This window comes from Leptidea sinapis, chromosome 27, assembly GCF_905404315.1.
Source record: "Leptidea sinapis chromosome 27, ilLepSina1.1, whole genome shotgun sequence".
NCBI classification, from domain to species: Eukaryota; Metazoa; Arthropoda; class Insecta; order Lepidoptera; family Pieridae; genus Leptidea; species Leptidea sinapis.
Window position 1 is genome coordinate 4,931,604 of NC_066291.1, and position 15,844 is coordinate 4,947,447.

Sequence of the window (15,844 nt, forward strand, 5' to 3'; positions counted from 1 at the left end):
AAGAGTGGCAATGCGTTTCCTGCCACTTCTTCTCATTCAGGCTCTACTTTTCCTAAGTTATTGTTTAAATCTTTGACTTTCATAAGTGAAATTTTGATCTAATTGAACAAATGATGTTTCTTTCTTTCTTTATTAGAGTACCTTAAAGAAGTTGCAGTATGGCCTCGTCCTTAGCTGGCAGGATCCCGCTGCATCAGTATTGAGGCCACATGCCGCGTGGGCGCGACCTGTTGCTGGGGGCGGGGCTTCAACAGGTCACGCCCACAGCAACAGGCTACAACGCTCGCTGACGGCTCCAGCACAGTTCCTCGGCAGCCGAGCTCCTGGTAGTACGCTCCAACTCAACACAGCACCCAACAACTTCACCATGACTCATCTGCTACGATTCGATATGAGCTTCCTTTCGCCGGAACGCTGACGATTGCTCAAACATAAGGTTAGTTAGCCACCGATATTATTATTATAATTGGACGTTATTCCAGAAAAACGTTGTAAACCACAATCATGTCGAAAGAAGAACGGACTGACAAAAAATGGCAGCCCTACTGTCACTCTTTAAATGATATCATGACTTAGTAGCCCATCCCACATGCATGTATGGATTACACTAATATTTATTAAACTTCAAACAGGAATTCCTTAAAATGTGATGTTTGTGGCTTGGAACGTTTTTCATTAACTACGTCCAATTCATACAATTTCCTTATAGTTACACCCGATAACATTTGCGAAACTTTCTTTATTTTAAACTCCCATTAAACCTCTTTTTATGAAATGAAATGAAAATGAATTTATTTTAAAACTTTACCAAACATTCAAACAAGTCAATGAACATAAAATTTAAACATTAAACTTAAATACAAAAGAAAAAGAAAGTAATACTAAATTATATGTGGCACTGGTCTTCCAAAACTGGAGTCTACTCAGTAACAGTTGTGTCCATACCTTAAAGAGCACAGCACTGATTTTCAGTGACCCCATTGTGTGACCTTTGGAGCTGAAATGACATTTAGGAATAAAAATATAAATAACTAGCTGACCCGACAGACGTCGTTCTGTAGATAATAAAAAAAAAATACTGTTTTATAGGAATTTGCCAATAATATTTGAAAACATCAAGAACTATTTCGTAAAAAACTGCTGTTATAATGAAATTGTTTTACAGCGGAACTGTCAAACCGTGCGTCACTCAATTCTCTCATAGAAAATATGTCCATAGAAAACAACTATTGAAAATAAAAATTATTATGGGTCCCAAATCGAAATAAAAACTATCATATCTCTCAAGTTGGACCAAACTGCACTCCATGAAGTAATCCCCATCAAAATTCGTTCATTAGTTTAGGAGTCCATCGCGGACAAACAAGTGTCACGTAATTTATATATATTAAGATTGTGACGCCAATATACATATTATACAAGACAGACATAATCCCTACTAATATTATAAATGTGAATGTGTTTGTTTGTTACGCGTTCACGCCTAAACCACCTAATCGATTATGATAAAATTTTGTTCAGAGATAGACTAGAGCTTGAAAAAGATATGCACTGTATCACAGAAGAGCGCTGCCGCAGCGGAAAGAGTAGTTTTAATGTGTATTATTTGAAAAGTATCCTAAAAGATAAATAAAATTACCCAAAGTAACTATTCAAAACAGACGAAGTTGTGGGTAAAAACTAGTACAGATTTTTTTTATGAAAATAAGGAATGGGACGAGCAGGACATTCAGCTGATGGTAATTGATACGCCTCGCCCATTACTTGAGCGTGGTAAAAGTTGCCGCACTTTGCGACTACATCTGCGGTAACTATTTGGAGCGCAGCAGAGACCAATCCTTAATCTAAGGTTATAATGATATTATTTATTAAACTACGAAAAGTAACTCTCTTTCAATCTTCACTAACTTATATCTCCCTCTCAACTCCCGTTCGCCTCGCCCGATCACACGTTTCGTAACGCTCTCGTCACGCATTCACCAGCTTACTCCCCAAGCGCTCGAAAATAATTTTTAATTAAAAAATCTGGCAATCTCTTCTTAGCACCCAAAGTAGCTTATAAGTATAAATATAACTGCAAAATAATTCGCCACAAATCTCTTCAGCAATATAATGATTTGGTGTTCGAGATTCAGACCTCCAAGAACATAAAATTTATTGTCCTCACGATAGTGAGGAGCCAGTGGGTAGTGTAGTAGAATCGTTTGATTACATTGCACACTGAGAGCAATTATTAGAAAAAATAAAACTGAATGAAGCATCCAGATTCTTATGTTTTTACTGTTATTTTTTGCATTCCTTTTTAAATCTTTAAACAGATCTGTTCCATGGCTATTTCGAACGTTAGTGCATCTACAGGGTTCGTAATACAAATAGGTACTTCGTATTGTCTTTGATATTTGGGAATAGATAATCGTCGCAAGAGGCCATATACCCCTATTGTCGTAACAAAACCAGAGTAGGATCAAAGCGACCTAATGTCAAAAAGTTAAATTTCGAATTCAGATTGTGATGAAGTTTCGACCGAAATCGTATGATGCGTATTCTCGTAACAAGATCGAATCGTATTCTGCAAAATTTTGACGTTTAGTTGAGTAACATCATTTATTTGAGCATAAATAACCCTCAAAATAGAAATAGAAATATTTTAGATTTGGTAGACCAATATTGCCTTCTAGGCGCGATCCGATTCAGTTAACGTTCTAGAAAAATGATGGCCGAATCTCTAGATTCGGCCATGCTCTAGCAAAACGTGGTTAAGAAAGGAACTTGACGTCAACGATTATGAAATCATGTAATATATTCAATATATATTAGTCGATATATATGAGTCGAATGTCGAACTATGAGCCCAGCCATTGCTATTTCAGTTTCGCAATCACTTGAGCGATGTCCGTGACTTAAGTTCTCCTACAAGACAGGTTCTCCGACAAGTTTTCCGACAAGGCATACACTATTGTATAGATTAAATTCAAATTTTGTATGAATATAAACATATAGGCTAGGTATATATTATCAGTAGATGTAGACATAATTTTTTGCTGCCTCCTCCGCCCCCACTGCAGCGCCTCTTTCCCCTTGCGTCGCCAATTTATCGCGAAGATGTCTTATTTCGGCTCGATAAATTGTGTTTAGGTGTGGGTGAAAATTTAATAGCATAGATTTCATATTTTTGTATGTATATAGGAAAATTTCCATATAAAATCATATTACAGCGTTATGTCATAGTTGACGGAGACACCCCTAGCCGACAGGGTTGTCGCAACATAGTTATTTCAAAACTCCGCATTGACACGAAGGTATGAAGGGTCACAGTATAAGCGTCCCTTCGCATTACCTGAATATTTTGTTTGTATCTACATTTTTCATTTTAAACTATTCATAGCATTAGTACAATGTTGAAAATTAGATATTATATTAAATGTTGCGTTATATATACTATTTTGTCATCTTCCATCTAATATATAAAATTCTCATGTCGCGGTGTTTGTAGTTAAACTCCTTCGAAACGGCTTGACCGATTCTCATGTGAGTGCATATTGGGTAGGTCTGAGAATCGGACAACATCTATTTTTCATACCCCTAAATGTTAAGGGTGGTCCACGTCAATTTTTTTTTTAATTTTTTTGACATTTTTTTTTAATTTGTTTGATTATGAGTCAGCATTAAAATACATATCACCTTCAAATTTTCACCCATCCACGATCAACAGTTACTTTTGTATCGCGATTTTAATATCGGCAATACAACGTTTACTGGGTCAGCTAGTAATATATAATATAAGAATCGTTATATTTAGAAATGTAATAAAAATATCTCGTCAGAACTTTTGTTGAATCTCTTATTACTCAGTTACTACCTTACTGAAGTTTTACCAAAATTAAATTGGCAAATTATATTTGTATATATTTTCCAGAAGTGAGAGATTTCACTTAGAAGATAACTAACTGTTAAGGTTAGAAAGATTTCAAGTCAATTCCCTAATATACAATTATTGGGGTTGAGCAGGTTATCAACTGTAAAGTAGATTCTGTAAATAGAGCCATAGTCTTAGAGTGATCAAGATATACCAGGATTTACGATCGATGCGTCACTTGGGCGGTGGCCTCAGTTGGTAAGAGCGCTCGGACGGAGCCTGAGAGGCGTGGGTTCGAGTCCCGCATCGTTCATAAATTTTGACACAAATCATATTTGTATCTTCTCTGATGACACACATATACAAACTCCATGTAAAGTATACCACTTCTACTATGATTTGATTTAATAATTGCTAATTTGCTGATAGTTTATTTAAATATATTATGTGATCGTTTCTTAAAAGTGATATAAATAAAACAATATGTAACAGAAATCTTTTAAATACATAATGTAAATTAAACGAAATGGTAACTAACAAATACATCACGGGGGTGGCTGTTAGCTTCCGCTGGGCAGCGATGGCTGGTCCACGCGGCTTAATTCCAAAAATAACAACAATCGTAACTAGAATTAGATTGTATAAAAATACGCAATTATTTTTATACTTATTAGTGCATATATATTTTTATATAAAATCTCATTAGGTAACACTTTTGTTTAAATGTAAAGTAATTTTGTAAATAACTTAGTTTTAAGACATCTAATTTTATATTTCTTTCCTCTTTTTGTATATACACATTACTTTAATTAATGTTAAACTTTGTTATTCATCATGTAAGATAGTAGTAACTATTAAATTAACCTGTGGATAACGGTGTGGGTTCTCACTAAAATTAATTTAATGTCTACTATACTTTGAAATAATTGTAAAATGTATTGTGTGAACTGTTTGTTGTCCCTAAGAAATAAAATATCGTATTATGTATTGTTTTCTAATAGTATTTTTGAAGGCAGTTGGGTTTATTTAAAAAATTTTTTTTGTTTAAAGTCAGAAACTACCACCCATTCGAAAAAGTATGCCGTGAAGAACGGTCGCTAGAAACTCAGCGGGCTTCTTTTTACACGCTTTTTATTAGCTTCACCTGTATGTATGTTTGTTTGTAACCGACTCATTTGGGAGCGATTTTGACTCACTTTAAACCGCCAGATTTTGTTCAAGCTTCGTAGATTTATCGAGGACCGATGACAATAAATTAATTTGATAAAATTATTCCATTTTTCAATTTGCAACATAATACTTTTGTTAATCTTAATATATATAAATTACGTGACACGTTGTTTGTCCTCGATGGACTCCTAAACTAACGAACGGATTTAAATGGAGATTACTTCATGGAGTGCAGTTTAGTCCAACTTGAGAGATAGGATAGTTTTTATTTCGATTTGGGACCCATAGTTATTTTTATTTCCAATATTTGATTAATATGGCCATATATTCTATGAGAGAATTTATTGAGGCACGGTTTGACAATTCTGCTGTGAAACAATTTCATTATAGTTAACAACAGGGAGCAATGACGTTCTATACAGCATTTTTTTATTATCTACAGAATAACGTCTGTCGGGTCAGCTAGTTTGTATATATTTTTTTCATCTAGCGTCGATTAGGCGGGAATTGATGTTCATTTATATAATTATCAATTATCAAATTTATAAAATTATCTTTTCAACCAACAATCAGCGTGTTCTTTTTTAGCTTTTTTGACAGCTTCTACCAAATTCATTATCAAATTGAATAAAAATATTTGAATTTGAATTCACGCGTCTATGTACATGCATAGCATTATCAAGAATATATTGAGAGGCAACAGTTAAAATGTTATTTCATTTAAATTTTCCTCTTGATGATTGGTTAGGACCTATAGCGCGAATAGCCCTCATATCTCCATTATTCCCTTAAATATGTGGCTATTCTGTAATCCAATAATAAATATTTAACGAAAAGTGTAAGACGTTTTAACATAATCCCAAGGACATAATAATATCTTAACGGCCTTCAAATAAACTTGGTATACAGTTATACCTGAGAATAAACAAAGAATATGAAAAATGTTGATACACTGTCAATATTTCTAATGATAATTGTGAAGTTTGCCGAATATCAGGCAGCCTTGCAAATAAACGCGGGAAACGTTATACGATATACCAGTATACCAGTGGGAGGGTCCTTTGCACAGGATGCCGGCTAGATCATGGGTACCTACCACAACAGCGCCTATTTCTACCGTGATGCAGTAATGTGTAAACATTATCGTGTTTCGCTCTGAAGGGGTCCGAAGGACAAATGAGACTTAACATATTATGTCTCAAGGTGACGAGCACAATTGTAGTGCTGCTCAGAATTGTTGGGCTTTTCAAGTATACTGACCGGCACTGCATTGTAATGGGCATGGCGTATAAATTACCATCAGCTTAACGTCCAGCTCGACTTGTCCCTTATATTCATAAAAAAAACGAACATATTCTTGGTTTATTCTAAGATACATAACTTTATACCAAGTATATTTGTAAGGCCGTTAAAATTTAGCCGCGAGTTTCACAGCGGTTTATTTTTATTTAAACGCAAAATAAGACAAAAATTCTCATCAAGGACACATAAAGGAATGTTAGAAAAAAAAAGTTGAAAGCAAAGTAAAGGAAAGTATTTGAGCAGCGTTCCTTTGTTACATTTCATTTGTTTCCTCTGTTTGTATACATAATACTACTTATTTTGTACCTCGTAATGTTGTAATTTTTAAAGAAAGGTTTACAAATATGTGGAGACTAGTACGACTTAGTCGCGTTAGCAAGTCTGTTGTGGGGCGATGTATATGCTTTTACGACAGGATCCCAGAAAATGTTCAAAGCAAAAGTGTTACGTTATTCAATAGAATTGTTAAAAAACGTTTGTGTGGTAAAGGTTACTATAACATGAATGACTTTCTTAATCATTAAGATTATTAATTCTATTGAATAACGTAATACTTTTGCTTTGAACATTGGGAATGGAGCGACCGCCCTCAAGCTATTAAATAATAAGTCTAATTGTACAATTTTACTTTGTTACTTTGTAAATGTAACTTTAATTGTAAAACATATTTTTGATAAAAAAAAAACCGCTGAGTTTGTTGCGCCCATTCTTCTCAGGCCTGAGGCATTCATTTTGGAATGGGTGGTAGTTTTTTGACTTTCAATAAGTCATTTCACATCCTATTTTGGATAAAAATATTTGAATTTGAATTTTGATTATTATTTTATGAACTAGATTTAATATAGAAATCGTGCCTACACTAACTGCGACTAGATTAGTAACAGGTGAATTACATATTTTTATTTTAAAATATTTTTTTTATTTTTTGTTTGTTATGCATTAACGCCTAAGCCACTGAACCGTTTTTAATTAAATTTAGTACAAAGATAGACAAGAGTTTGAAAAGGATATAGGCTACCTTTTATCACGAATAAAAGACTTGGCGGGGTTGAAATAGGGAGTGGAAGTTTGTATGAAAGTTCGTCATTATCGAAGATAACACCATTCAACCACCAACTTTGTATTTAGGCACATGATAATAAACAAATAAATATTTGTTCTAGCGTTTTTAAACTTTGGACCTGTGTGAGCTGAAAAAGAGGGATGAAATTTCTATAGTTGGTTAAGGTACTATGGTTGTTTGGTGCTTATAAAAATGTATTAACCACGGCAGTTTGTAGTGTAATACTTGCAAAGTGAGTAAGTATATTAAAATATGAAAAAACGCTGCCCAAAATAAGGATTGCACGCGCACGAAGTCGAATAATTACAAAATTAAAGTAGTATAACATATGTATTTTTAGTGTCCTAGAAGTGTGTTTTTTATCGTGTTTTAATAAGCGCTACCACGTCAGCACATTGACTGAACCAAAATAACTTTTCCTGCTGAATTGAGGCTGTTATCTTTTTTCTAGTAGGTACTATATTAGATATTTGATTGAAGTTCCTACCACATGGGAAATCCTTAAAATAAACATCAAAATATCCATACATGAAGATTAAAGGTCACGGTTGTAGAGTTATCAATGCCCAAGATTGTTGATTGGAAGTTTAATAACTTGTGTAACGATGTTTCAAACTGCATCTAACTAAGCACAATATCGTACCACATAATACCTTGACAAGTATGCAATGTCTCCACAGTTTCATATATACTTTTGGGTTCACTTCGATGAAAGTTTTTATCTCTTTCGCAACGTGATTTGTAACAATTGCATCTATCCAACGTCTTCTACGTTCATTGTTAGCGAAATTTTTCAAACAATCCTGTTCCTTCAAACCAAGTTATTATTATAATTAACCCCTTATTCAAAATGGTCCGCTAACTTTAAACAGCCGCTAAGGAGTGTTTTTTCTCATTCTGACTTAGGTCAATAGGAGAAGACAGAGTGAGAATTAGCAATGCTTTAAGTTAGCAGACTATTATGAATAAGGGGGTAAATATTAAAAGTCATAAAAGGCATTTCTCTTCTCAAAAATTGATTCCTTTAGAATTCTTTTTGCTGTCATTTCTAATATACCAGATACTACTACGTCTTCGGTAGCAAATGGCGCTCTGAGAGATAAGAAGCGTCGCATGCAACTCTCCCAGCATTCCTTTTTATACAATATTGTACTGTCATTGCTATTGCTATAAAATAATCATAAGCTAGTCCCAGGTTTTCCAATCACTTAGATATTCACCATACTAATCATATTATATATTAATAGTAGAAGGATTTACTATCAGATTATTAATTGCAATATCCACAACTAGCATCTCAAAAAACACATTTCAAGTTAAAAAAATCAAAATATTTCTCCATTTTCTCTAAGCGATTTGATCAAATCTAAATTCAAATTGAAAAACTCAAATAAGGGTAACCTCAAAAAGACACCAGATTTTTGCTCCGGTTTTCCAAGTTTTTGAAATTAAACAAATAAAAAACTTAGATATTATAATATATCAATATTCTGAATATTAACGAATTTTCCAAATATTCATTGAATCTGTAACAGATTTATTATTATTCACCTTTATTCCGCTTACGCACATTTCATTTAACTTTTCGTTTTATGTATAAATTAGAGATTGATGGATTGGGTGATATAATTCGAATCATTTAGTTTATTGAAGTGAAACTTCTTTAGAATCGTTGTGTTTTCAAACTGGATGCAACGGAAAAAACGGCAGATAAGAGACACAAATACAAAAATGTGTAGGATGAAGCCGGCAAAGAATGAGACAGAAATATGCATACTATTGAAGTGAAAACTTCCTTATCATCGTTGTTATATGAAAGTCGATGAAACGAAAAAGCGACAGTAAAAAGAGCAGTCATATCAATTCATAATATTTAACATGGGAGATAATGAGATAGGAAGCATAATACAACGTTTTCAGGCGAACCAGGCGATCATAGTTAAAGAAGAGATTGTCTTAAGTATGGCGCGAGTATACATTAATATATTCTGCCTCCAAGCGCACGACGTATTATTACATAGACACCAGGAGAAGATATTATTATGTATATAAGTGGTGGTAGGAATGTCTTTCATAACGGTAGAAATCATGTGTCATCCGAGCAACACGTACCAGGAATTCATATGCAGTTTAGAGGTTGATGCACCATGCAGGTTTCACTTCTGACATATGTACTTTGTACGCACGCAATATTTTTACTTAACTGAAATTGATTCCAAGTAACTCTAGAAAATATTCTTAAGGTAAGTATTATGTCAATCGTTGGTAGGTTTTCAGCACATTAAACGGTGACACACGTATAATAATTGTGTAGTTTATTGTGATTAACATTTTCATCAAATTATCATGAACAAAATCCTTATGGATTCGTCATGTCTGTCTGTCCGTCCGTAATAAAAACTTAATTTAAAAGAAATACACTATTATCGATACATCGATCAAACTTACAAAGAACTACAAGAACTTTTATCTTATGTTATTTGCTGCTACGGAACCCTTTATGGGCGAGTCCGACTGGCGGCTTTTTGTATATATGCTATGATTTATTTTATCATGTATATATAATAACAATCGATTGACAAATATATTTTATCCTGATCTCTGTGGCAATAAGCAATAATTTAATCAACTATTTGGGGTAACATCATATTATAATTATAAAATATTATTATATATTTTACTATCGAATTTCACGGACTAGTAAAAAAATAATTACTCTGTGTCACCTTACATAACAGTGTAGCACCAAAACAAGCCGATTAACGTGGAAATACATAGTCCCACACACTTACACTACTACAGGCCGATAGGCGACCATTATGAGAATTGTCATCGTTTGTGACAGATAAGTTTGCGTCTCAATAAAATATTTTAAAAATGCCGTGACAAAGTGTAAAAACGATACTTTGTAAGTATTTGTGGCCATATATTTATTATATGTAAGGGAGAAAAAATTGTGTAACTAGTATCCCCCGTAACCGCACACACACTAGCACAACGGTGCTTCACTTGCTAATATCACGGCGTGGAGTACTTCTTTTTTTACTCGTCCGTGTCGACTTTATGTACTTCTTTATATTTAGTTAAAATTTCATATCTTTTGTATGTAATTAATTAAATGATGCTTCTGTTTTGTTTCCAAATAAATGAATGAATGAAACAGCGCTTGATAAACATCATAACCTAAATAAAAACTTTAAATACATTGATAGCAGGCTCATACTAAATATTATCCAATAAACATCAGGCTGGGCTCGTTATGGCCTTTTTAACTGCGACATAAGAGTATGATAAAAGTAACAATGCAAGATAAGGCGGGCCTACAGCCGCGACATACAACATACTCGCAAGGGCTAACGTCTTTTGTCAACTTTACGGCCTCCGCTAGAGTTATTGCCAATAAAATGACCCCAACTCTTTAATAGTATAGATTTAAATGTAAGCACAAAATCTAAACTTAACACAACATTTTAGTCAATTACTTTATTTTACTAACAAGATACAAGAATAAATTGTTGATTCCAAAATACCGATTACAAAAAGTTAACGATTCTTTCATGGGAAACTCTATGCGTTTCTAAAAATACTCCCATCAAAAGTGACAGAGCTATCAATCCGTCAATTCAAATCTTATATGTAAAAAAATAATTAAGGAAGCCTATTATAGAATAGATGGTTCTATAAATGTCAGGGTAGCTTGGCTAGATGAAGAAAATCGAGCGGATTTTATATAGCTCACAGGCGCAGGGCGTTTCGGAAGGAAACTCGATCCTCGGACCGATTTCTCACTAGGCTGAATGGAGAGAGTATAATTGTGAAGTTTATTAGCAATATCGTAACCGATGTCCAGTCATATCTTAGTTTTTTATAAGTAATAATGAAATGACAGTGAATTGAACGCTCATATTAATTAAGAAAGTCTGCAGCGATACTTTAGATAATAAAAAAATATGTTCCGGTATGATAAATTTTTCGACCAATTTCCCTGCCACCATTTTTATACGCTTTATATTAGCTTCACCTGTATGTTTGTAACCTACTTCTTTGGGCGCGATTTTGACCCACTTTAAACGGCTAGATTTCGTTCAAACTTTGTAGATTTATCGAGGACCGATGACATTATACTAATTTGACTAAAAAATGAAAAATAAATAATAAATTTTTAATGTTAATATTTACTATCATAAACAGAATAAACGTTATTGAAAAATAATTATAAGTACGGTCTGACATATTATTTAACTACATATAAGTGCACTCATATTAACATGTGCTATATAATAAAAAAAAAACAATATAAGTTTCGATAAAACTGCTTTTTTGACATGTTGTCTGAGTCAGGAGTACCTCACGCTTGCCCAAATTCAGTTTACACGTTTAGTTTATCAGCATATCGTATCAATCATTTCATAATCTATGCTGTATCTGACTTTTTAAATTTGTAATTTTCTTTTTTATAATCTTGTGTTTAACTTTGACTACATATATAATATGATATCTATATTTTGTGTAGATGTTAATATGCTGTAACAATAAAAAATGATGTGCTGTAATGTTAGAATTTTATTATTATACAATGACGTAGAGCTAATGGAATTTGCATGCCCTTTTTGGCTAATGTGTTGATTCGTATAGTATTTTTGTTAACTTTTATACACAAATAAAATTTGATAACAAAATTTTATGGACGATGCAGGACTCGAACCCACGACATCTCGCGTTCCGTGCGAGTGCTCTCCCAACTGAGCTAACTCGTTCGAGTGACGTGTTTTCAAATTTTATTTGTGTATTGTTCCCAGAAGTGAGTTTAAGTTTTATACACACATCATGCAAATAAAGAATTAATGTACCATTAAACACCTAAATGGTATGAATTATCCTTAAAAAAATAATCATTACTTATAATTGTTAATTTCACCATTTGCGAGCAATAAACAGTGAGATAATAGATAACAGGAGAGCAAAAGCCCTCACAAACGTCAATCTTGATAAACCTTGCTCAGGCGATCCGCGATAAATCCTTAACTTAATTAATACAATAAAACATAAGCTTTTATCCCATTAAGAAAATCAACTTCTAATTCTCTCCGCAGTTAAACGTGATCCCACTTGAAGCGATTTAAATGTCTTAGATGATACTGATTGCATTCCTTACGATTCGTTCCGATTTAATCGATCTACAAAGATTTATTTATGTTTTCCTGTTTCCTTTGTCAATCTTTATGTTTTATTTTAAACAAGTAGATGGCTTCAAATAAATTTCGCACCAGTCCGCTGACCTAACAGTGTTTGAGTGTTTTCGGGATGATAAATTTTAGTCTTCGTGAGTATCTTCAATTTATTGAGATATATTTAGGTCCTTTTGGATTCAGTTTGTGAATTTAAAATATACGTGAAGGAAATTAAATGTGTGAAAAAAATTATCAACCTTTCATAACAAAACGTTAAATTTAAGACATGACTTTGAAGATACCAAGGTTTCATTAGGGATAAGACCTTTTTGAAGGGGTTAACTGAGATAAAGCCCACAACAAACTCAGCCCTTTTTTAGAAAGAAGGGCAAAAGAATAGAAATAATTGGTAGGCTTCTTTTTTATGGCAATTATTTACTTTTATTCAAGTACGAGAACATGATTCAACAAATCTAAATTAATGTGAAGCGTCGTAGCCTAGACATAACAGTATCCGTAACACAATATTTAACGACCTAAGTTATAATATATTATGATATGACCCCAATAACATCACACTTCGCGCGTCACCGGACTACACAATATTCAAATTACATAAAAATCAGACAAATACAGGCAATATAAAAGTAGATTAAGATTTTTATTATCTTCTATTTGTTTAAATATATGTCGTTTTACATTACCTGCCTAATGGTAGGTACTGTAAAAATACCTCACTGTGTAAAATGAATTGTCATTATTTTATATCTTAATTTTAACCAGTGATTCTCAAAGTGGTCCAGGCGGACTTCTTGGGTTCTACGGGAGACCCGGCATTCACAAATTGTAAGGAGAGTTCCACGTAGATATTATGTGATTTCGAAAATAAAGAAGAAAAATTTTGACTTGGCTTTTCGCGTGGCCTGCAATGCTTGTTAAGTGAAAAGGCATAAAATTTGAGTATGTTTGATTCTCCGCTAATAGAAACACGAATGCTAATGCTGAGGCTTCATTAGCGGACGATGCTTCGTATCGTCCACGGATTAGCGCGATGTTCTTGGCTACATCTACGCAGTCTACACATTCATCATATAAATGATTGCACCTCCCGGGAGTCGAACCCGGGACCTCTAGCTCAGTAGGCAGGGTCACTAACCAATGGGCTATTATAGCCCATTCTGAATTTAGGATGAACTAGCTACTCCGCAAATTTTTATCATTAGATCCAATCTTCAGATTGGTTTTTTGTTTCACCATTTTTTTCTCTTTATCATACATTAATTGTCACTACAGAATTATATGACAGGGAGAAGTAATGCTAAGCTTAGAGTAACTTATTAAGACACCTTTAGCTATTTTTTGGGAACATGGTGGTAACAGCAGAGGTTCACAGATACCAGTAAAATTTGGAAAAGTTCTCTACGAGAAAAAAAATGGGAATCTCTGCTATCAGCTAATAAAACTATCAGATTTTTCTATATTTTGATCTGGTTTAAGTAAGCCCAAGTGTTTTAAATAAGTACTGGGACATACAATTGGAAAAAAAAAGCAAATATTTTGAACGTTTGCTCTACGAACGGAAGGGTCATTCCCCATTATTATTATTTGCTAAGCAATCTGTGCGACGGGATTGTGGGTTGTTCGCAAACACGCCAAATTGTCACCGTGTTTACTGCTCGAAGTGCGGGACTGTGCTGTCACGTTATGGTCACGTATATACTGTCCAACTAACGTACCTACTTGTTGATTTTGCAAACTGTTAACATTATTTAAAAACAATTTGTACTCTTTGAAATTCTGGTCTGCAAACATTTTTTGTTTTCGCTACTTCGAGTAACAGGCTATCCGACAGATTAAAAACGTTTAAACTTGATATAAAGATTATATTCCAATTTTATGAGCTTTTATTAATATAATAATTTTATTGCTTATTAAATTCGGAATAACGTATGGAATATGTATCGAAAGTGTGTATTATTAGGTCATAAATTAATAATTAGTTATAAAGAATTAGTTGAAGCAACAGCTACACACTTCGCACTAAAATCTTGTGACTAAATAGGCGATAACAAAGTATGTACTAAAAAGTTTTTTACTATTAGAAAATGTGTAGATATTATTTTGGCTTGGGTTTAAAAGTAAGATGGGTCACGAATTACGGGGCCATGGCAGTATTAGGTTTAGGAAACACTGATCTAGAACATTTGCATTACTTCAGTAAGTTTACGCGTTTCAAAGTATTATAATTAAATGTGTGATACTCACGTCGATATAAGAGATAATATGTTGAATTCACTCTTACTTCAAATTATTTACTACAACACAGATGGACGAAGTTTTAATTTTTCGAAAAACTGTTGAAAAGAAATCTTCAATCGAAACTTGATGCCAGAGTTTTGTATCTACAATGAGATAGTTGTTATGTTACGAAAGCAGATATCGTACAAAGCGTGTGTCTGTTCCATTGATATAATATACTAATAAAATTAAAAGTAATAATTTCAATGCACAATTTTTTACCAAAATTCATGGACGATGCGGTACTTGGACGGTTGGCTCAGTTGGTAAGAGTGCTCCGACGAAACCTGAAAGGCGCGAGTTCGAGTCCCGCATCGGCCATGAATTTGGTACAAATTAAATTTGTATACTTAATCCCAGTAAAGTCACGGAATGGCATCCACGTACCGGAAGACGCAGTGTTGGTAGGCCAGGCCACCCACAAGATAGATAGACCAACGATCTGGTCAAGATCGCCGGAATACGTTGGATGAGGGCAGCGCAGTACCTATCGTCGTGTAAATCTTTGGAGGATGTCTTTGTCCAGCAGTGGACGTCTTCCGACTGATGATGATGATGATAATGAATCTCAGAAGTGAGGGATATCGCTACCGATACATAAAAATAACAAGCTGTTTAGTTTCAGTGGTTCTGACGGTCTGTTCTTTGTTGTTTTAGGGCGAAAGCCCTGGGCCGGAGCGGCGGCTGGGCGAGTGTGAGGACGAGATGCCTCCGCCCGCGTCCACGTCCGCTCCCGCGACCGCGACCGCTTCCGCTACACCGGACTCGCCGACCTCGGCTGCCTCCGCGCACGCCTCCGTAACACAGCCGCTCTCCAACAACGTAAGCTAATCGAATCATACATAGTATAGTAGTAAAGCATTGCCGGCAATTTAGGTCATTATACAGCTTAGTGGTATGTGGAAGAATGGAAGGAGTGCCTTAATATCCGCAATGAAGAGGAAGGCTGCATATCCAGATCGTGAGGATAATATTTAAGTTTAC

At 34.2% G+C, this 15,844-nt stretch overlaps 1 protein-coding gene across 1 annotated transcript in view; it reads left to right on the top strand.

The window, feature by feature from the left end:
- The first annotated feature begins 309 nt into the window (after positions 1 to 309).
- Positions 310 to 15,844, top strand: part of LOC126972785 (sodium-dependent serotonin transporter) — a 45,936-nt gene continuing 30,401 nt past the window's right edge. The window contains exons 1-2 of the mRNA XM_050819829.1: positions 310 to 436; positions 15,518 to 15,682. Of these exons, the coding sequence (XP_050675786.1) occupies positions 15,566 to 15,682 (117 nt within the window). The 5' untranslated portion in view covers positions 310 to 436; positions 15,518 to 15,565. The remainder of the gene's footprint in view (positions 437 to 15,517; positions 15,683 to 15,844) is intronic.